Source organism: Haplochromis burtoni, unplaced genomic scaffold, assembly GCF_018398535.1.
Source record: "Haplochromis burtoni strain Fernald_Lab_line unplaced genomic scaffold, NCSU_Asbu1 Contig_100, whole genome shotgun sequence".
Classification (NCBI taxonomy): Eukaryota; Metazoa; Chordata; class Actinopteri; order Cichliformes; family Cichlidae; genus Haplochromis; species Haplochromis burtoni.
Window position 1 is genome coordinate 310,288 of NW_024582461.1, and position 24,359 is coordinate 334,646.

At 40.3% G+C, this 24,359-nt stretch overlaps 1 protein-coding gene across 1 annotated transcript in view; it reads right to left on the minus strand.

Moving 5' to 3' along the window:
• Positions 1–24,359, minus strand: part of ca16b (carbonic anhydrase XVI b) — a 116,161-nt gene that overhangs the window by 57,077 nt on the left and 34,725 nt on the right. Inside the window, exon 3 of the mRNA XM_005927501.3 lies at positions 3,256–3,435. Within this exon, the coding sequence (XP_005927563.1) occupies positions 3,256–3,435 (180 nt within the window). The remainder of the gene's footprint in view (positions 1–3,255; positions 3,436–24,359) is intronic.

Sequence of the window (24,359 nt, forward strand, 5' to 3'; positions counted from 1 at the left end):
TGTATAGATGCTGTAGTAGGAAAGAGGATGGCTTCTACAACAGGATAATGATCCTAAACACACTTTAAAATCCGCGGTGGAGTATCTCAAGAAGCACAGGCCCTGACAGCCAACCCAACTGTGGATCACAAAAGAAAAGACGGTCAAAGACTCTCACAGAACTTTTGTAAAGAAAAGGGTTGAAAAAGCACACCTAAAATGAAAGACTCTAAGCTGGCTGAAAAATGTGTTTACAAACTACGATACTTGCCAGAAGGGGTGTTACTAAGAGCTGACCATGCTCAGTCTCATGCTTCAGGTTCATGTTTCTCCTCTATTTTGAACAATAGATGATGGAAATGATTACCGTATTTCCCGGACTACAAAGCGCACCTGAATATTAGCCGCACAAGCTAAAATCAGGGGAAAATCCTGTTTTGTACATACATTAGCCGCACCTGACCAAAAGCCGCAGGTGTTTCAATGTTGACTTATCATATGTAAGAGAATTGTCAGGAAAGAGATGGCTGTTTGGAGACTCACCCCTTTTATTAATATTTTGAAAAACAAGTTATGGGTACATATTTGCATAACTTTTTAGGTATATGTACAAGTAGCGGTAATTACAAGTACGAAACATGTACTGTGCTTCATAAATGAGTAACAAATGTAGTACATACATAACAATAACCTACAGCACACCAGAAAAATAGATTCAGACTACCTTTTAGGCTCAGGTGCAGTGACACGGCTTTAACAAGAAGAAAAGTCAGTCATTCACCACCATCTTCCTGCGCACTAAAACCACCAAAGTCCTCCTCTCCGGTGTCGGATACGAACAGGGTCAGGATGGCTACGTCAATCACTCTCAGCTTCTTTCCTTCGTTGTCACTTTCAAAACCAAACAAATCCTCGTCGTCAGTGTCAGAGTCGAACACCCTCAGAAGGGCCGTGGCGGTGTCCTCCTCTCCATCATGCAGCAGTCCAGCCCTTCGAAATCCGTTGGTGATCATGGATGTTTTCGCACTTTTCCACGCTGTCAGATTCCACCGGTGGAGTTGAGCATAACTTGCTTTTCGCAAGTTTATCGCCGCTCGTCGTCCACGACTCCCGCTGAACGCGTAGCGTTAATTTGAAGTTTGTTTTTCGCGCTACTTGTACGGCACTATGTTGCCTGGCGGATGGACACGTGACCAAGATATCACTCTTGAACCCCGATACTGTGTGTCTGATCACATGCCCTTCCGCCAGGCAACGTAGTGCCGTACAACAGCGGAACAAACAAAACAAATCGTCTTAAGATATGACAAAAATCATGGACAATCCATAGAAAAGCCGCACCTGACTAAAAGCCGCAGGGTTCAAAAGCTTGTGCAAAAAGTAGCGGCTTATAGCCCGACAATTACGGTAAATAATCCTGCTCAAATTATCGAAGAACTGTATCTGGTTTGAAAATCAGGTCATCTATTACTCACTTTGTGTATTCACGGGAAGAGAAATTTTAACCAAGGGTACCAAAATCTGCAAGCCACTGTATATAGTTAGGGATTCAATTATTTCAACTCCAGCTGATTTTGTAGGTCAGTCTAGAATTTCAATGGAAGGTTTATTTGAACAGTGAGCGACAGGAACAATACCACCCCCCCCCCCCAAAAAAAAAAAAAAAATCCAGAAAAATGCATTTCAAAAAGTTGAACAAAATAAGTATTTGATCAATCAGCAAGATTTATGGCTCCCAGGTGTATTTTGTACAGGTAACAAGCTGACATTGGGAACCTTCGCAACTCGTTACCTGTATAAAAGACAGCAGCCCATAGAAGCAATCATTCTATCTAGATTCCAAACTCTGCACCATGGCCAAGGCCAGAGAGCATTCCAAGCATGTCAGGGACAAGATTGTGAACCAACGCAAGGCTGGAATGGGCTACAAGACCATCACAAAGCAGCTGGGTGAGAAGGTGAAAACAGATGCGCGATTATTCGCAGATGGAAGAACCATAAAATAATTGCCGATCTCCCCCAGTCTGGAGCTCCACACAAGATCTCACACGTTTCAATGATAATGAGAACGGTGAGGAACCAGGCCAGAACTACTTGGGAGGAGCTTGTCAATGATCTCAAGGTTGCTGGGACCATAGTCACCAACACACTACGCCGAGAAGGACTGAAATCGTGCAGTGCCCGCACAGTGTCCCTGCTCAACAAAGCACGTGTACAAGCCTGTTTGAAGTTTTCCACTGAACATCTTGATCATTCAGAGGAGGACTGGGTGAAATTGTTGTGGTCAGATGAGACCAAAATCGAGCTATTTTGGCCTCAACTCAACTTGCTGTGTTTGGAGGAGGAAGAAAGCTGCATATGACTCCAAGAACACAGTACCCACCGTCGAACACGGAGGTGGAAACATTGTGCTTTGGGGGTGTTTTTCTGCCAAGGGGACAGGACAACTGCACCACATCAAAGAGAGAATGGATGGGGCCATGTCAGCTCTTGAGTGAGAACCTCCTTCCCTCAGCCAAGGCATTGTAAATGGGTCGTGGGTCAGTATTCCACCATGACAGTGACACATGGCCAAGGCAACAAAAGATTGGCTCAAGAAGAAGCATATTAAGGTCTTGTAGTGGCCAAGTCAGTCCCCAGACCTTAATATGGTAAATGGCCTGTATTTGTACAGCGCTTTACTTAGTCCCCATGGACCACAAAGCGCTTTACACTACATTCAGTCATCCACCCATTCACAGGCACATTCACAAACTGCCAACTCTTGAGCCACGATTGCCCCATCAAAAATCTGTGGAGGGGGCTGACTGTTCGAGTTGTCAAACACGCCACAAAACATTAATGACCTGGAGAGGATCTGCAAAGAGGAGTGGGACAAAATCCCCCCTGAGATGTGTGCAAGACTTGTGACCAACTATAAGACTGGTCTGACCTCTATGATTACCAACAATTGTTTTTCCACCAAGTACTAAAGCATGTTTTGCAAATACTTATTTCATTCATGCAAATGCAAATTAATTTATAACCTTTCTGAAATGCATTTTTCTGGATTTTATGGTTATTGTTTAAATAAACCCACATCTGAAATCATAGACTGATCATTTCTTTGTTAGTGGGCAAACTAACAAAATCAGCTGGGGTTCCAATCGTTTTTTCCCTGACTGTGTAACCATCACATGTCATGTCTCAAAATAGCAGTCGTGGAAATTAAAGATGATTGGTATTGCTGCTGCATTGCTTTTCGAATGAGGGATAAACAAATTCTCTACTGCAAACCTGTCTTTCCAGTGTTCTTCATCGTGGTCTGGTTGGAGGACTCTGTGTTGAACTTGTCAAGCTCCAGCTTCAGGTACTCCTGAGAAATCTGAGCTTGTTCATCTGCAATGTCCACAGGTGATTGGTTGTTTCCGGCACATTCTGGGTATAAGGCTGCCCAGCCTCGAGGTCCATGGCTTCCTGCAGAAATAAAAGACACAAGATGTATGATGATTATGCACAATGCACACTAGCCCCTAGAAATCACATCTGTCTAAGCATACTGGCTCTGACACACACATAGAAGCCCTGACAATATTACTGGAACAGCAGCAATAAGAGTTCTGTGCTATATTCACTGAGCTGCAGTGCCTTCTAAATCTGTTCGCACCCCACCCTCCCACTGCAGGGAAAACATGTAAACATTATGAAAATTCATCATCTGGGTAAAGGCAACTCCAGTCTTAATTGTCTATGTATATGATATACATATCCATAGGAAGCATAATCCCATCGTGCTGCACTAATTGAAATTGAGCCTGCAGTGGGCACAGAATTGATGGGCACCCATCTCTCCTTCCATCCTTAAAACAAAGCAAAATATAGAAGAAAACAAGGGGGGACCTACAACAAATATTTAAACATATTCAACAGAAAATACTTCAGATTAACCATTAATCTGCTGTGTGTGCTGAAAACGAACTTCCTGTAACATCATCATCCACTGTCTGCACTTTTCTAATCCTCTATCCCCTACAGTGGCGGCGCTACAAAGGAATAATCCACAACCGACAGGGGTCCCCTTGATCTCTTCTCGGGTACAATTGGCCAATGCAACAACAAAAGCTGAGGGGATCAAGGGAACAAGGAAGCATGCATGGATTTTAACTTTTCTGGGTTAACACAATATTCATGATCCCATTCCCCACAGACATAGGGCAACTTTGCTACAGGCTTATGAAAAAGATATAAGAACTCCCCTTCATGAGAAGACACCGAATCAAGGGTGGCTTTAGGGCTTGCTGCATTGAAATACCTTGCAGCCAATGAGGCTGTGCTCAAGTCTCTTAAAATGATAGTGTGACATTTAAGATTATTTGGAAATAATCAGTGTTTTAACATATCGACCAGAGGACAAATATGCACTTGAAGTGTGTGCAGATCCAGAAAGAGAAGTTGCTTTATTAATCGCTCAAATAAAAAGGGCCAGGTTCTTAAAAGTGCACTAAAATCAAGGAAATATCTTTGATTTGTCCACCAAATTCACAAGACCACCTACAAGAGTATAGAATAATAAGGTCTGAATAATAGTGAAATATTTAAATGAATTGGAGCTACATTTCTAACTAATGAGTACATCTACAGAGCGGGATTATATTTATCAGTCATGATTGTAGACTCACCAATATATTTGTACCAATATCAACCCTAATATTTCATAAAATGAAAGAGGACTCCATTATGAGAAACCAGTAATACTATGAAGCAAGTGAAAGCTGCTTGCCAAACATAAATCCCGAAAGGATTTGCATAAAATGGGAGCAAATGTCGACCATGATGCAATACAATGTTACGTGCACAGAAGTTTGTTAAGCCTTTATATAAAAATGTACATTTTTCCCTTATCATGTTTAACTTGTATTTTAAGGTAGTTACTACCTTGCTATCTAAATGGAAAGTGTATCGAGACCAATCTTTTTAAAAAGCTAATTTTTAAATGAAAGTTCTGTAATCTATTAAATTCCCCATCAACAATGAAACAACTGCTTCCTATAACGTAAAAAGCTGCTTGTTACTAAGGCAAACCACCAAATATCTAGCAATTCAAAGTGATTTTATACAGCAACCACAGCAACCACATCCTCGGGATCACTAAGCAGTTGGATTCTCATATTGCTTCATTTAAAAAACAAAAAAACAAAAAAAACAAACCTAATGCTTAGAATCAAGAAATTATTTCACTGGTTAAAGAAAATCCATCTAACTCAATCTAAATCAAGACAACCTTTCAAGTAGGTAATCTCGTTCAAAATTCTAACAATCACTTCCAAGAAGGTGCAAACCACTGGTTACACTCAAGAACAGGAAGGACAGATTAGACTTAGACAACTTGTAGCTTCTGTCAGAATGATAGGAAGAGAAAAGAAGCAAAAGAACAGCTCATGATTGAAAGCATAACACATCAATCTGTCAATCATATTGGAGGCAATGTTATGGCACTGGCATGCATGACTGCCAACAAAACCAGTCTGTTAACAGAAGTAGAAGGATGAATTCTGAAGTGTACAGGGCTATGCTCTCTGCTCAGATTCATCCAAAAGCTACAAAAACTGATTGGACAGAGCTTCACGGGGTAAATGGATAAGACCCAAAGGACACTGCAAAACCAACCCAAGAGCTTCTCGGTGCATAAAAAAAGTCATGATATTCTTCAGCAGCCAAGTCAGTCACGTGATGTCAACCCAACAGAGCTTGCTTTTCAGTTAGTGAAGACAAGTTGAAGGCAGAGAGATGTTCAAACAACCATCAACTGAAGGTGACTGCAGTGAAAGCCTAACAGAGCATCTCAAGGAGATTCACTGACAGTCACTGAAAGCTGAGAATTTTCATCCAAGTATTAAAAACAATTCCTACATTTAAACGGTGTAATTTTGTCCATTTAAGCTGCCGGAAATGGAAATGTATGAAAATTGTACCGTGCAATTTCTAAATAGTTACAGCAATATTTTGTTTAAACCTCTTAAGTTAAAGCTGAAAATCTACAGTTCAATCACATCTTGGCTGTTTAATTTTAAAATCAACTGTGGTTGTCTGCAGAGGTGTAATTATAAATGGTTTTCAGATTTAAAATTTGTTTGGTTACCAATGTTGCTGATAAAATTACACATTACACACACAATTACACAAGTACACATTTGAGGTAGTTGGCTACGACTTGCTTCAGTCTCATTTGTGTTTGCAGAAAATGTATGTTTTCTTTGGCGCAGCGGTCTGAAATGTCTCCAACTGCTCTGAATGCTTACCATTTCCCTAACTGATAAAAGCGAGCTATGGGGGCTAGCAAAGCTACAGATAAAAAAAAAAAATTAAATAAAAAAATCCATCACCCTAAAAACTGCTCTGGTTCTGCAGTGGGCAATTTCAACCCTCATTCTCTTGCTTTCCCATTCTCCCCCTTTAGTGAATCGTTTCAAACGACAACAAATTTCAGATGTTACTGAGATCCACAAGGCTTCACAGATCTTGATAACATATTTCAAAATGAGTAAGTCACGGAATATAAAAACAACTTTGAATTATTGTTGGTAAGCAATATGATATTCAGTCATAAAGTTCAGGTGTAAATGTTATTAAACTAGCACATTGGATTGACTGTTGTTTCACAGGTTTCTTTCATTTGAAGTGTAAAACTGTGTAATCTTTTGCTAATTTTCCAGTGAAACAAACATTACATCCCATTTACTGCAAGAGAAATAATTCAGCCTTTCAAGAAGAGAAAGGGAGGAGCAGTGCTAAAATCAGATAAGTGCGGGTTACACAGCAGTCGATTAATCTGTCTCATCACCATCCATCAGAATGACTATAATCCTAGCGGTTAAGCCTTTCTCATTGCAGCCTTGCCTCTCTATAAGGCTGAGGTGAAGAAATTAAAAAAAAGGCACTGGTTCCAAAATGCGGTGAAATGATTTATCTGAAACATTACACACTATAGGTATTTTCAACTACACTGAGTACGTGGCTCTGTGAGAAGAGCTCCTGCAATATGCTACATGTCACATTTATTCTACTGAAAATCTTTTGTGCCGTCAGGTAGTTCAATGAGTATGCTGGATTTTATGAGCATATATTTGACAAACAAAAATAAATGACTTGCGCTTATGTAAAAGCTCCTATCTCAGGAATATCTCCAGCTTAAACGGAAAATCACAGCATGGTTCAACAGCTATGAATCACCGCTCACATTTACAGTTCGCCGTGGGATTCAAGAAGGGGGAAAGAATGAAACTAAATGGCAGTTCAGCTGGTAACTGCAGGCGTGATTAGAAGCATGGTTGTGTGACTTTTCGAGACCAGTTGCAAGTTAGAAATATCAAGTTCTTCAGTTCTACAGAATAAGCTAGACGCTGCTCAGATGCTGCGCTGATACTAAATTAATAAATACCCAGTGGTATCAAAACAAAAGCTCACAAATGTGATCATATGGTTAAAAAAAAAAAAAAAGAAGAAGAAGAAATAAAGAAAGAAAGTAGAAGCTAAATCATCAAAAAAAATGTTTTATTTGGTCAGCTATTTCTAATTCTTTGCAAGAAAAGAGATGGTGATGAGTGACAAGTGGCTCATTTATGCAGTTTGGTGTCTTTGAGGGATTTGCAACACTGCATTCTTAGGGGGCATATTGTATGCAATAACTGCTTAACAATTAACTAATGATTATAGGTTATTATAAGGTGTAATCTTGGTTCAGAAAATTCAATGCACACAGCAGCAAACAAAACCTCTGACAAGAAAGAATAAATAGCCGAACAGCAATCAGCTCAAAACATGCTGAAAAAGCCTCACCAAGGTAAAACTATTTTTATTCCTGCAGGTTTAATGCTAAAATGTCTATATGCCGACATTTTTTTCTGATGGGTTAAAATGCAGGCTTACTGCTAAAACATCACCTCTAAATATGGATTTTATGTAATCAAGCCTTCATCGGGCTACTTACAATCTTCGCTAGAATTAAGATGGGTGAGGCCTATAACATTCTTCGCTCATTTTTGTTAATCCGAGCTGTTCCGGGCTTAGCTCTGTGTGATGTGACTCTGCTCTCTGCTATCTACTTGTTTTTAAGTAAAACAGGCACATGTTTCTCTCAATCTGGCACTTTCAGTTCCAGGCGTCATCCCATTAACCTTGGGATAAACAGCCGTGCCTGTGCTACCATGGCAATGCTGACAGAATGGCGATTGCCTTGTCATTTCCGTTTTGTCCCCTGCAGTGAAAGCACGCATGCTGTATGCCGGCTGGCAGACCTCCCAGAATTGGCACACTAGCACTTGCAAAAATCTACGCCGATCAGTCCATATGCATGAGTACCACTGACAACAAAACATGGCCAGAAGATAGAAGGCACAGTGTCAGCAGTAAGGAGGGTCACAGCGGTTGTATAGATGGAGAAGCGCAAAAGAAGATCATCCTATGTGTGTGCTGCCTAATCTGTTCAGTGAATGCAGGCGCATCGGATAACATTTCGAACAACGCTCCTGCTGTCAGTTTCAATATGCTGATAACACTCCAGAGGGTGGAGCCGCACATGCTGCAGCACTCAGGAGTATCAAATGTCCAGGTTAGACAAGCGATGAGCTCACGGCTTGTATGATGTTCAGACAAGCCAAAGGAACAGACTGAGTCGCTAATCAGACAACGGCTGCCAAGGATGATTTCTATTTTTTCTTGTGCCCTCACAAAATAATGGCGTGGTAACATTAACGTTGTTTAATGCAATATCGTACTGTGTGAGATTAGACCCAACACAGTAAAATCGTGCACATGGTGTACACGTTAAACTAGATTATTTTGGCAACATATTAAACTAACTGAAGCTAAAACATGAAGTATATCATTACCAAATACCTAAAAGGTTATGGACCAGCCAATGGACTTGCTCAATATTGCCATTTACAGAATGGTGTCATCAGCACAGCTCATGTATATATACACATGTTTGTTTTTTTTTAACCTTCAAATTAAGATACTGATTCAGTGAGGTTAATCTAATTATACATAGCTTTTGAAGCCTGGATGGGGCCCTCGCTGAGGATGTAGAGCGTTTAAGGGTTTCTATATTAAAAATGAACTTTTAGGCACGGCAAGTAAAAAGCACTAGTCTGTCACACTACGTGCATTTTACAGTCCTATCTTCAGTAAACTGCTAAGCCGGAGCTCCTTTGCATAAAACAAACCGACAGACTTTATCCCTTTGTTCCACTTTCCCTGTGTCAGGCAGATCTCCTTACATGCTTCCTGGCAGCTCTGTGACCTAATGGCTGGGATGTGATGTGATGAAGGAAAGAGAGAGCAAAAGCTGAAACAACTGAGGGAAGGGTGGGGGGCAAAAAAACAAAAAAAACAATTCAGTTTACTGAATGATGCTGATTGTGAGTGTTTAGCAATTAAGATACAAACTCCCACTGCACCAACTATAAGCTGCCAGGAACGGTCTGCAGTTCATTGTCATTTCTTGGATTTGCTACAGTGGGGCTCGGCCTAACACCTTTATTTTCTATGCAATGTGGGATTTTGGTATCATTGTAAAACACAAGAGGCTTCTTTGAAAGAAAGAACAGAGGGGAAGATCTACCATAAAGCTCTGATTGCAAATGAGTCTGAATACATTTGAAACTGTATCAGACAGCATGCAACTACAATCAAAGTGAGGAAACTCATTCTGGCAAAACTGGGGCAGCCAATTTTGGTGACTGACTGTTCCAGTCTAAATGGGGTCATGCTGCCAAAACTACCAATGTTACACCACAGTGAAACAACATTTCAAGCGGAGACAGAGTCCTTTTTGCTGGTGTTCAACAAGAGAAATGTAATGAATAAAAACTGGTACTCTTAGAAGTTTCAATACGTCCACAGATGTCTTACCCAGACATATAATAGAAACTTTCAGGTAACTGGAAAGGTGTTTATGAAAGTGAATCATTAGTTGCAACAATTAAGATTTCTATTTCCTGTACTCTCAAAAGGAGTTTCTTGTCAGAATCCTTTACTGGCTAATCTGCATAAGACGACTCAATTATCAGTGAACCATGAAGGTACAAACCATAATGCCCTCAGTGGACGTCGGGATGCTTCAAAGAAAAGTGAAGAAATACGTGAATAAGAACAGTCAACCCAGGAATTGCAAAACAAGAAAATAATTGCAGTCTGCCTACCCACTTTTAAAACATTTTTCTCAGCGTTCTCAACCAATATCCACTTCTTAGTGAGATCTAGTACTTGTATATCAGTGCAGTTGGCGAGAATGAAAAAAAAAGGCGACTGGGGGTCACTGTGGGGGTACGTAGAGGGTGAAGCATGAGTGAGTCTTCAGTTACACTTCACCAAATTAAATGTGCATTTGCTTGACCTTGTCAATTCTGTGATGAACAAAGAGGTAGAGGAAAGCAAGTACACCAAAAATGTCTCTGTTCACAGTACTGTAGTGGCACTGGCTCAACTAGGAGAATTAGAAAGCCTCAGAAAGCTAATACAATATGGCAACAATTGGGCCTCCAGGAAGAAGGGGGAAAAAGAATCACCAACAAAGCATGCATCTTTAAACTTTAGTTTACATTTTCACAAATGATCACCAATTTTTATTTTGCGTTTATATGTAGGGCTGTGCGATATGACAAAAATCTCATATCGCGATATAAGACATTTATCGTCCTGACAACGATATAAATCACAAAAATGTAACATTTTCTGTCAATTCTGTGAATCTCGGGCAGCTCGACTTAAGTGAAGTTTTTCCAGCTGGGCGTCCTTTACCTGGATTCGAGTGTTTTAACCGATGCATGAAACAAGACATTTTTAGACACAAGTTGTAACGGCCGCCATTTTCTTTCAAAGTTTAAGGTTTATTTTTTAGCACCTGACGGCTTTTCCCCCCCCCCCCATCTCATCCGTAAACTGCATACTCTTTCACGTGATTCAGTTTATTTTGAAAAGTCTCAACAGGATCTTGAGCTTTATTGTGAAAGGTTTATGTGGAAAACAAACAAGCGGACAGCGGAGCCACGCGATGGTTTTACCGTCATTGTTACTAACGACAACCCATAAAAACAGGCGCTTGTCCGTCCATAGTGTGGTTATATTTAATATAAGAGAAAGAGAGAACTTTAAGAAATTAATACAGTGACCATCAAAACAATGAAAAAAAATATTGCCGTAAACAGTTTATTTTACGACACCACGAAACAAACGATAGCGTAAAATGAAACGATAGACGTTTTTATATCGTCATCCAATATATATATCGTTATATCGAACAGCCCTATTTACATGCACCGTATTTAATGCAGGTGATAGTTGTACATGTTGGTACATGCAGACCCTGAAGATCTCTATGTAAAAAACTAAAATAAAAGTTGAGTCGTTTTATAACAGATTAGTGCAACAACAACATTTGCAACTGGTAATTGAACATCACAGGGCTGCGTTATTCTAATCTGAATTTTAAATGTTCAAATGTTAAGATTCTGCAGACGCTACAGGAGGATTTTTTTTTCCAAGCTTGTCAAAAGGAAGAAAAAAGTAATCAAAAAGCAAATAAAAGTAAATTAAGCAAGCAGCAATTACATTTTTTATTACAGATTAAATCATACCAGGTTTGGTTCCTTCTCATGATACGTTCACAGCTACTAGATTTCTGTAAGTTCAATATAGGCAGTGTTTTAAAATGTATAAAAGTAATGTGAAATGTAACATTTACTTGTAATAGAAGCTTTATTATGAAATAAACCAAATTCAATTGTGTATGTGCCCACATAAATAATTCATTCAACTCTATACTTGGTTTCCATGTTAAATAGATTTACATTTTAACAATAACACTGTAAAAGTAACAACTTACAGTCTTAAAATGATCTAATTAAGTGTAGAAATGCATTTTAGCAGATAAGACAAAGTTAAATTGTGCTGCTACCCCCTAGAAAGCATTTGAAAATATTCAACTAACAGACACAGTAAACATTTTTTCCCCTCTGTGAGAGAAATATTTCATCACTCATTCAAATGACTTACTCGGTTTCAGGTGACTGCAGGTTTCTCCAACCTTATAAACAGTACTTTAACATAACGACCAAAAACTAGCACCACTGACTAACAATGAGCTGAATTCAATTTTATGATCATTAATATGCAAATTGTCATGACCACTGATCAATGGCCCAGAGTGCCATTCACAGAATGTTAGGAAATAGTTGCAATCAAAGCATTGTAAGATGTAAAAGGTAAAAGATGTAAAAGATGTACCCTTAGGCCCCCTCCTCAGTTAATGGCTTCCTTGACTCCCTGCTCAAACCAGTGATCCTCTCTATCCAGGATATCTACATCCTCAATACTGAAAGAGTGGCCACTGGACATTAGGTGTAATAAGACTGCGGAGTCCTGGACTGATAAGGTAGCTCTTCTGTGCTCCACCATCCTCTTAGCCAGAGGTTGTTTAGTTTCCCCGATGTATAATTCACGGCAATCCTCCTGGCACTTAACCGCGTACACTGTATTACTCGGTTTGTGTCGGGAGACCCGATCCTTGGAGTGCACCAATTTTTGGTGTAGCATGTTTTGGGGTTTGAAAGCCACAGAGATGTGGTGTTTTTAGAAAAAGCGTCTCAGTTGTTCCGATACTCCCACACATAAGGGATCACACTAAAGGTTTTCGCTTAGGCAGCGGTTGTCCTTCTCTGCTGGATTGCCTGGAGCATTCTTTAGATGCCTTTCCAGCTTTGACAAATGTCCAACTGGGATAACCACATTTATTCAGGGCATTTTTTGATATGATGTTACTCTGTTCCCTGACTGCTGTGTCTGTGGGAATAGGGCTGGGCCATATCATACCATTCACAGTAATACCGGTATAATGTTGGGCAATGACAAGAAAATGAAATATCGCGATAGAATCTGGGTAAAACGTGCATGCGCAGTGCCTTTGTTTTCATACGCACATGACGGAAAAAGCATGGTGGCGACGGAGAATGAGAAGGGCGAAAGCGGATCGTTGAACTAAACGGATGAACCAGAATTGGTTTGTAAAAATGCTGCAACTTTAGTGGTGTGGAACTGGTTTGGCTTTTGTCCGTCAGATACACAACAAAGCACTATTTTTGGTAGAGCATGCTAGCAGACCGTCGTTATTACCGTGTTTTTTGAAAAACGTTAACTGACCTCGAAACAATTTTATGTGGTACACGGCGCTCGAAAATCTGTCAAATGTTTTAGTACGACTTTGCTAAGCTACGAAGCCGCACCGCTTGATGGATTGTCGGAGCATTACGGCTATCGTAGGCAGGAGGCTCGCGGAGTGATACGTACTGTGCTTCAACATAATATTACCGTATTGTGTGTGTATAACCTCTTTTTTTATGTCGGCCAATTTCCACTGGAAATGCCTTTTGTATTTGCACTGTTACATTTTTATATAACTTTAATGCACATAAAAAACAGCACTAACAAAGTTGTGGAGTTGTAAAGCATTTTGTCTAGTGTCAATTATATCGTCAGTTATATCGTTATCGCAAATTTTCAAATGTATATCGTGATAAATATTTTTGGTCATATCGCCCTGCTCTTTGTGGGAATCGTGTCTGCTCTGTGGTGTCATCCACATACCTGAACCAATGGCTCAGTGGTGTTCCAGGTTATGATAACAGAGCCTGCTTTTCCACTTCCTCCACATACAAATTACCCACAATGGGTTAAACTTGGGAACACATGACACACCCACACACACATTTCTGCCTGCAGTACTGACCCTTGAAAGTAAAATACGTACATTGAAGACCGTTCCAAGAGCAGACACACTTAGTCAGTGCTTAGGGTGGGGTCATCCTGTAATCTGTTATGGACTGCACTGCTTCACTAATTGGAACATGAGTGAGGGAAGATGAAACGTCATACGAGACACATTCTGAACGTGGCGTTTTGAGCTGCCTACCAACCCTGCCTTAAGACCAAAGCTAGAAAAATTTGTAATCAAGTCAGCTGAGACTGAAGAGTTAACTTGGATGTTTGACAAAATGCATTTCCTACTGAAAACGCTACAAAATGAACAATATCAACTTTTTGGAATTTCCTTACTTTGATGATTGAGCATGCATCAAGACATGCTTGGACACATTACAAAAGTTAGCACTTGAAATTGAAAAATACCGTGTTAAACAAAATATCAGCCCGCTGGGTCATGAAAACATTTTTTTCAATTTGTGAAAAACTTTTTTTTAAAAAAACTTAAAATTACACAATTCACTAAACTCAATTCATATTTTTAATAACAAAATTTAAGCCATCAGACTGGACTTTTCTGGAAAGTAAGAGATGAATCAAGCATAACATTTGACAATTAAAACTAATGTGGTTTACTTTTTTGCTGCTTTTTGGAAAACAGTAAATTGGAAAATTCATGGATAAGCTCACACACTCATTGTCTAACCCGTACCAAACCATAAACAATGATTTTGCTCATTACTAGTACAGCTGTGGCATAAACCTTTCATTGGGTGGTGGTAATGTGATTTGTAATGTGATGCAGACATTTGTGCATCGCATTACAAAAAGAACTATTTCCTGGTTATTGTAGCAGAACAGCAAATGGACTTGGGCTACATATGATCCTGTAGCCAGTAATTGTTTTGCCATCATTTGGAATTTTAGCAAGAAAAAAAAACAAAAAAACAACATCCAATGAAACATTAGATCCAGCGGGTCATTAATCCATGGCCAACTTAGCCATCATATACAAGTGCTTAAGATTCATTTTGAAGTTGCCTTTTATCTATGCTGCAGGTCATATACTGACCCATTTTTAAAATAACAGGAGGCCAGTTGCTTTAGAATTTAGCGATGACTGACATGATAAGACATAGGTTTCATTAAGAGATTGTCCTTTCAGTTTCAATCACACGCTTTCCTCTGACTGCTTCTTGGGTTGGTACGACATGGTAGCTGCTTGCCAAGTCTGGAAGATCAGCATTCATATATCATCCTCGACAACTACAGCCAAAGTCACCACTATGCCTCTAACAGACTCTACCGAAGGCTTTCCTCTGCTGCTATCCATCTGCCATGGAGGTTGTAGGCCAAATTAATTTCTTGTACAGTCCTCAAGCACAAACAAGTTTTCTGCCACTGAATTAGACACAGAGTGCTTTGGGTTTAGCTTGACTTCTTAAAAGCTTTGCCTTCTTCAGAACAGTCAGCTTTTCTAAAATGTGAACAAGCTTGCTGGCTCATCCGAAAAGGATCAAGCAGTATGGTCATCACAAGAAAAGGAAAAAAAAAAAAAACGCAATGAAGTTAACCTGTGTCAAGAAAAAGCTTTTCTCCTGCGGGGGGCTTCCCTGCGTCCAATTAGCGGGACTGAAACCAAATGTTCCAGAGAGAGAAGTGCAGGTCAAACGCATTATCCCCAGGGAAGTAATAATCACAAGCTAGAAAGTGATGAACCCATAATATGGAACTATGATAGGAATGGGCTCTTTGAAAGCCCGTTCATAAGTCTGGCCAATCTGCCTTTTCCATGGGAAAGTTACTGTTGGAGAGCGGCGATTCTGAGGGCAGCGCTGACACTGGAATAAACTCACTCTTATAAAAGTAACTTGCCAAATTAAATCATTTAGAATCAAGCCAAATAAGAAGGTTCCTCATACACTGAAGATCAGTGACTGGAAGTAATGCACATTAATGTTACTGACTGGCCCTTAATTGGTCTACTGAATTTACTGCTACTGTCCCTTTAGTCACAGTCTAGAAAGCCACAGCTTCACAAGAGTAGGCAGGAAAAAAGAGAGAGAGTCTTGTAAGTCAATAGACCTTTCAAGAAAGTCACTAAGCTGGCAAAAAAATTTCCACCACCCCCTTTCTGCGATAAAGAACAAAATACTTGTGTCGTACATGATTTCACATTGATCCGATCATTACAAAAAGAGAATTAAAACCCAGGAAAAGTCTATACACAACCTAGCCAGATGAGTACTTTTTATTCCGCTTTCTTGTAAAGAGCCATTAGCATCCTGTGACATGTTAAAGGAACTGACACTAATTGACAGGTAACACTGAGGGCCCAACCACTACTAGACACTGGAATCTCATTTACCTTGAAGCGAGCCACTTTGTGTTTGCAGTAAAACATGTGTTGTGTGACTAAAATCTGGAGACTTCGCCTGTTTGCGGAGCAGACAGGTTAGGAGGAGGAGTAGTAGCGGGAGATTTTATTTGATTGGCTTAATGGCTGAGAAAATGACACTGTTTTTCCAGAAGTAACAAAATTAAGAGATCTGTAAACTCGGCCGTAAAGGAAAACTGCATGTTTTCATCTAAATTTAAGTCCGTGCTGCTTTTAGGTTACATAACAGTTTCTTTGAAGCATTATCTTAACCCAGACACGTCTCATTATGCAATTAGCAGCGTGACCTCATACCCCTCACTCCACCCAAACATTCAAGATCTCAGCTTTGCCTCCAGCCCGCGTCTGCAGTAGAGGGTGGAGGAAAAGACAAACAATGCATTCGTCTCTGCCCATAAAACAATGTGCCCCACTAAGTGCTTTGAAAGACAAAAGGCCGCTAATGTTTATCTACGGAATCGTTCAGCGATATTAGGCTTCAAATTATTAACTATATTATACATTTTCAGGTAATTTAGATCAGAGTTTAGAGTTTCATCTGCCTTTTAGAACTAATAATAGAAAGCAATAACTTTTAAAACCCCACATAAACACGAAGCATTGAAACGAGATTGTCCATTAGACGCCTACATGAAGCCCAAAAGTCGATTCAAGATCCAAGACCTCTGTCATTATGGCAGCACAACAAAATTACAATTACACCAATCTCACCTGGTGCATGACATTGAAAAGAAAATTTAAAAAAAAGGTATAAAAATATTCTCTCTGTAGTATAATGTGGTTTAAAAAAAAAAAAAAAAAAAAAAAAAAAAAAAAATAGGCCTGTTAACGAGGGTACGAGCCCGAGAAACATTCCCATCGCCATGAATTGCTTTCTACAAAACTGACAATATTCAAATCAAAATCTAAATATGCTCATTGTCTCACTGCGTCAGTGTGAGACTATACATGCATTGATTTCAGGTAGTCTTGCTGAGTTCTGAGAAGAAGGCATCTGATAAGAATGGCGCCACAGCAGTCTCAGAGCCTGAGCTCAATCTTTAATCAGAGGTCATTGTGTTCCACACAGCAGCCCCAAACACATAAAAGCAGGTAGAGGAAGTGCTAAATCATACAGGCATTGGGGTCTAATTGGCCACCAGAATGAGCTCCAGCCAAAATATTGTTTTCCCTTGGCGCTATCTGCTTCCATCTCGTGGGCTTTCATAGAAACTGTGGCTTCCTGTTCTTGGGTGTTGGCCACTGCATAAGTACAACATCCCCTAGTCTGTAAAAATAATCTCCAGGACCTTGTGTAAAGAATGAGAGGGACAGAAATACATTCTGTCCCGCGAGGAAGAGCTTCCCTTACAATTCAAAAGCTCTAACAGTTTCCCCTTTAATTTGGCCAAAAGCCAGCAAGCCAACAAATGCTTTGGTCACTCTGAAAGAATCTGTGGATGGTCAGCACGTAACCAACTATACTAGACTTTTTTTTTTTTTAAATTAATTACAAAAGCATTACTCAAGCTTGTTGGCATGCCACATAGAGATACTGAGAACAGTACCTTCAAACACATTTCAGATGTGCTGTGCTACAGCGTGTGGTGTGAGTAAAAGATGATGCAAGACAATGAATCATTGCAAACTTAGCATTTACACCGCACACTTAACTTAACCTTTAACCCCAGCATGAAAAATTCCCAAAATAATCAGTCCATATTTACACACTCGAGGCCGATTAAACTCACTCTGGGTTACATTTCCCTACTCTTGAATAAAGTGAGCGTTACACAACTAACACGACTAGCGAGGAGATCGGTGAAATGTCTGCCTGTTTATTTCCAAAGCAGCTCAGTGCACAAGAATTAGCTCACCTCTGTGCTTCGTAACAACATGCTAGTGGGAAGCTGTTACAATTTTACGCATTAGTGTCCATTTTATGTCATTTATTGACTGTAAATTGCAATTTGAATTCATCTATATTGTGTTGTAATAAAGACAATATATTGTTAAATGCAAGGACGTGACAGAAACTCATGCTTTGTTGACATTGGCTACTGGAGTTAATTCAGTTACAATTTTTTGCTTTGTGGTTTAAATATTTGTTGTATAAAAAACAAATAAAAAAGTCATTGTACCAAAAACTTATGAGTGTAACATGTAACATCAAGTCCAGATAGATGCTTTATTGGGAAATACACATAGAATTAAACCTCCTGTGTGCCGATGTAAAATAAAGCATTTTTTAAAAGAGCATATATCCAAGAAGAGACATGCTCATTATTCTTGTGCATTCACCTCGTCAAAACAGGAGATAAATGGGGGGAAAAAATATTGTTAACATTATGACGAGCTTTACAAAGGTTCATGTGTATAATTTAACGTAGGTGTTAAAAACTGACCAGCAACATAATCTGGGCGCAAAAAAAAAAAAAAAGGTTGCTTAAATGCCGTATTGTAAAGAACTGTGCTGGAAAGGTTGACAGCATTTCTAGCCCCAGGGTATTTATACATCTAGCTATGCAATTTAAATGAGTTTAGCTTTTTTATTATAAATTTAGTGCGAATTGTGAATTTGGAAGTACCATACTTTATGTAGATTTCTTATAACACGCTTCCAGCTAATTTACGTCATTTAGCTAAGGATTACAAGCCTTATGATTGCCTGGATAATGAGTAGGTTTGAGAGAGTAGGGCAGCGCATAACTAAAATAAATAAACCGAATGATTAAAAGCCTTTTCCTCTTCACTTTATGGTTGTTTTTCCTGCACATTTAAGTTGTTTTTTTCCACACAAAGACCAAGTGTTTTCTCTCTGGGTTTTGCCCTCTGTGTATCAGTGCACACTGAAAGCAATCCAACACTGCATCACTGTAAGGAAGCCTCCTGCTAATTGTAAACAGGAGAGGGTGGTGAGCACTCTGTTGAGCAGAACGCAGATCTCCTCTGTAGAGCTGCAAAGTGAAACACTGATTAGTGATGCTACATTACTCTGCTTTGTCCAAGGGCAACTGTTCCATATCAGCCAACTCTGGGAAACGCAGACGCTAACCTCAGCACTCATAAATGCCCTGCAGCTGCGTGTGATGGACGTTTTAATATAAGAGAGAGTGATTGTATTCAAATCACAGTCAAAATTACACTGAGGGATAATTAGCATTTCAGGAGTAGTAGTAGTAAATGGCGATGAAGATGAAGCACTGAGGCTGAAGTATATAGATACGCTAATGTGGCACGCCATCTGTGCTATATGCATTTATGTTAGTGACGGTCCTCAGAGCAAACACTAAATAATCATTCCTGCATACTCTTACTGCAGAGGGTGCGCTGGTAGATGCCTGCCACAGGGTCCTAATTCCATGGATGAAATGGTATGAGGCTGAGATGACTGTGGGTCACTGTGCAGCGATAAACCAGAACAAGCATAAGGAGGCTGCCGCCTCTCAGGGGGAGAGAGGTTGTGAGACAAGCAGAAACCTCTCACTTACCTGCCTGTCTGTGCATCGGGGATGACCCCACAGTATGAGGTCAGGACTAAGCAGACCATTAGCCACAGTCTGCAGGTGGAGGTGAAAGATCTCCACCCACACAGTGCCCCACTCCAGATGACATGTTATCTGGAATTATATTTCACCAGCTTGTATTATTTTGTAAGAGCTCCTATTTTAAGCCTTTGGTCATGCAGTGCCATTTTTACGGTGTGAAAACCAGAAAATGTCTGGCAGTTAGAGTCAGTGTGAGTCGTTGCAAAATGTACAGGGGAAAAAACAAAACTCGTTTCTAACACTAGTCAAAGTTTCAATATAGATTGTGGAAGAAAAAGAGAAAAGCATGAATGACAGTGAGGAATTTTGACTTTAATCGCACAGCGGAGATCAGCACTGCGAATCACTTGTATACAAGCTGCCTGGGACTGAGATCCATTGTTTACCCTTGTATAACAACCTCCTACAGGCTTATGCCCTCTTCTGTTAATCCACCAGTATTAACAGAAATAATAAATGTGCAAAAACACGGGAGATTCACTGGTCAAAACGAAAGAGAAAAGTAAAGGACAGTTACTCTAAGTAATGGCAAGAATTATTTGTACTAGTTTAGAAAGAAGCAAGGCCAAAAAAAAAAAAAACCAGAAGAAGCCTTAAATCGCTCCACAGTTCCTAAACATTTTCCGAGGCTGCTGTTACTACTTCGGTGTCTGGGTAATGAATGCAGTAGAATGGCTGGTTATAGCCAAAGTTTGTGACCTTCCCCAGACAATCACCCAAAGTCTCCACTTTTAATAAGCGCCTTCCTCTTTGGTTCATGAACTCCCTAAAGAGATACATCCAGCAAACTCCGAGCGAACTCAGCCATTATTGCGAGATATTTAGGTAACAGAGCAAAACAGACACCGGTGGGCCATCTCTAAGACCTTCTTGGCACAGGTAAACATCACCTTTAGCCAAATTATCTTTTCGATTTGCTCCGGTAAAGTTTGACCTGAACTAAACACACGTTTTCATCTGCTCCACGCTGCACGGAGAAGCCTCCACAGAGCCGAACCGTTATTTTCTCAGCTTATTCACACGGATCCAGTCATTCTTTGTCCGGATTTTTCCTTTGCCAGGTCGAGAGCTAAGGCAGAGGTGGGTTTTCAGCGTTTTACTGTCTTAGCGTGTGTCAGAAAGCCTTCGTAAAAACGAACACGCCAGATTTCCTGAAACTTGGTGGGGTTGTGGAGCATGGCTTAAGCAACTCATTAAGTTTTGGTATGAATCCAGACCACTTTATTTAAATTTGCAAAATGTGGCATTTGCCTTGGCACAGGATAGGCTCTCTCCAAGTGCCCTTTCAGTTAAAGCTCAGCAGAGCAGAAAATCTGTCCATGTGTAGTTACAAGTGCGTCAGTCAGTAGATGCAGAGATGGAGGGAGAGAAAAAAAGTGGCAGAAATTAAAACTGAGGGAAGATGAGAGAGCAACAGTGGAGTTTTTTAGCCTTGGGTACCCCGAAACCGCTAATTAGGCCACAAACTCCCAAGATTGCACATGACCACATCCCAAGACGAGTGTTAAGCTTGAGCACAGCGAGCAGCCATTTTAAATCAAGCCGTAATCCAGTCCACGTCTCCCCCTCCTTACTACCCCACGGCACCCACAAGCAAAGTGCTGCTCGGAACTGAGATGTGGTCAGCATTAGGAGCGATGGATGGGGAGGGGAATTTAAGAACAGAAACGAGGCGGGCACTCACATAAAGAGGCAGAAAATTGATTCCCGGGGAGAAGAGAACGCTGCTGAAAACCAGCTACGTTCATTTCAAAATAAAGTTGCTGTAGGCAAAATAAGAGTTTGGAAAAACAAGTTCTCTATTCCCCGTCACAGACTCGAGTTATTCCGTCTCCACTACACCTCACAGATACATGCATTAAGCGATCAATAAGAAGTCCATCTTGTTGTGAGTCCCAACTCACTCAAATTAATACAAGATTGGTGACGTCAGCAAAGTGGCTAATGGATAGCACTAAAGATGCTCGTGTTCTCATGGAGGACTGATAAACTGGTCCTTTGCAGTCTGGTTTTAAAGTGGAATTTTTCCTGAAATGTATTGTGTGAAAATAAATGGCTTTATTTATATTCTCAGCAAAGTGTAGACATTAGCCCACTCGCTCCCCCTCCAACATATGAATTATTTTTTTTCCTCAATTCAAACAAAGGTCCTTTTATAAACCCTACTTACCGCGGGAGTATCATTTTCACCTTTCAGCTTTAAACCTACTGAAAATAAGCGGAAATCAGAGAGGATGTTTGGGTACTGCACAAAAGGTTTAGACTACCACACATTTTGCAATGCAAAGAACAGCTTCTACTCCAATAATTTCATGATACATCTACATTATTTATTATCCCTCGCAGGTATATGAGCTCCAGCTTAAATCAGTCATGAGACTCTGCAAGACAAAGGATGACAGGCCTGAGTGATCTTCTTTTTTCTCCTACTTGCTACCGTGAGAATATGAAGCTGGGTCACCCTAAATTAAAATAAATGTCTTTGTGTTTGCAGAATGATAATGATACCGATTGTTGGAATTTCATCGCAGCACTTCTCAGGGACTATATTTAGTTTTCTTGAATCAGCAATACAAGAGTAGTTATAATTCATAAAGCAAAATTACAGACATTAACCCAGTCACCAAAATCTCATACATGCATTTTAATTACAGAAAAAAAGAAGACAAAACAAGATATCGCACATCCCACAGGCACAATTAGCTCAGAAAATACAGTATTAAAAAAAGGCCTGAACCACTCTGAGCTACAGCCCTCTGTGCTCAGCTCACATCCTCAGCAGCTATTACTCTTGGAGTTGTTCTGCAAGCTAAGCAGGGACAACAATGGCTACATGTTTACACAGCAAGTGTCCTTATAATTTAGACTCTAGACAGAAATCAGTGTAACTCAGTAAAGTAGAGGTAGTAGCGCGGCATAAACAATCTAACAAGCCAGGGAAAGTCAGCGAACTGGAAGCAGTGCTAGACCTCATCAGCTACTTCCATTCTGTTACTCACTGGTTTGAAGGTCTAAGTAGAATTTTATGCCAACATACCTCACTGCACTTGAACAAATGATCATAAATCAAACGTTGTTTTAGAATCCGAGGGAAGCATTACACGTCTTCCAAAATTGTGCCATTATGCCACTATTATAGCCTTGCCCCCTATAGTTAACTCCTCACCTCTAGGGGGATGTGCGCTCATTACAAAGTAAGTCATCATGATTATGAGTTTAAAAATTTGCTGAACCGCAATCTAGCTCATTCTAGCTCATCAGCATAACCATATTAGTGAGGAAACCTGTGGGCTGGCAATCTCACACTTCCTCAATATTGCAGTCCCAGCAGGCCGAGCATGTCCGCATCCATTAAGTTGGACCTGAGCCACCCACTAAGCCTAATATGGTGCCACGAGGCACACTAACACTATGTGACGTCTGAAATTTAATTAATTAGGTTTACACAACAAACATGTCAGTCCAACGCATCAATCTGCTCTAAACAAGGAAACCAGGAAATTTGGCTGCGCTTATCGCAGATGTTGGACTTTGGACTTTTCGCTTTATGCGTCAAGGTGGTGGCGGCCGAAGACTCTGTTCTCCGGACATATCCGTGTATAAACGCAAGCAATTAAGTTATGCAAAACCTCACTCATACAGCATTAACTCAGGGTGCAGGAATCCCTAATTTATTTCAATTCTTAATATATTTACCTCATCTAGAAAAAGGAAACAGATTGTCAGAGGCAGTGGGAAGTAAGATGATTTGGAGCTCAATTCTGCTAAATTGGTTGCTGCCAGTGTGATACATCATGGAGAATTAAGATGCCTCTCCCCCAGCACAGAACTTCGGCAGCCATATTGGCACATCTGTCAAGGGCCCACCCTTGACAGAGACAAATAGACCAATTCTGGCACAGGAAGGCTGATCCAAACTGCTAGCAATAACCAAGATGAATAATGAGCCAGCTTGGTCCCCTCGCAAAATTCATTTTTAATAATTAGTGTTCTTGCACCTCTCATTTTCTCTCAAAATGAGTGCAGGTACATCTACAGGTTGATACACACAGTAGCAAGACTGGAGGAATATAGATGATGTTGTGTTAAGCTTCCATCATCACGTAGAATGCCTGCGACTATAAATGCAGGGTGTAAGACAGATGAATCTCTCTCTGTACTCCTAGGAGGAGGAAATTAATCAAGTCGCTCTGTGGGTAGGCAGTAAAGGAATCTCACAGGATGAGCACAACAAAGTTCAGGAGGACCTTTCGTTTCACAAACTGAATACTGTAAAGGAGCGCAGTCGCTACTGTGGAAACAAAGAGAAAAGTGGAGGAGGCGCTGAAGAGAGAAAACTGATTCCTACTTTTCTGGACAATCAACACTTGTCGTTGGATAATAATCTTTGTCAGGAAGCTACCAGTATGCACGTATAACTAGAAAACAATGCAGCCACACACTGTCCGTGCGTTTCCCTCAAATCCTGGAATTCTGATAAAAGCTCCTCTGACTCGTTGCTTCAGGATCTAATTTGTATTTAATATTTTTCTTTCCCCATAACAATTCTTTGAGTTATTAGTCTGCGCACACTCTACCAACCAGGGCTGATCGAGCATGCTCAGGCCCTTAGGGAGGATTCGCACATATGTTCTGCTTCAGTGCTTGACAGTGGGCATGCCTGACGTTTGGTGGGGGAGCAATCTTTCCTGGCGCTATTGTTGTAAGCTAACAGAGCTTTG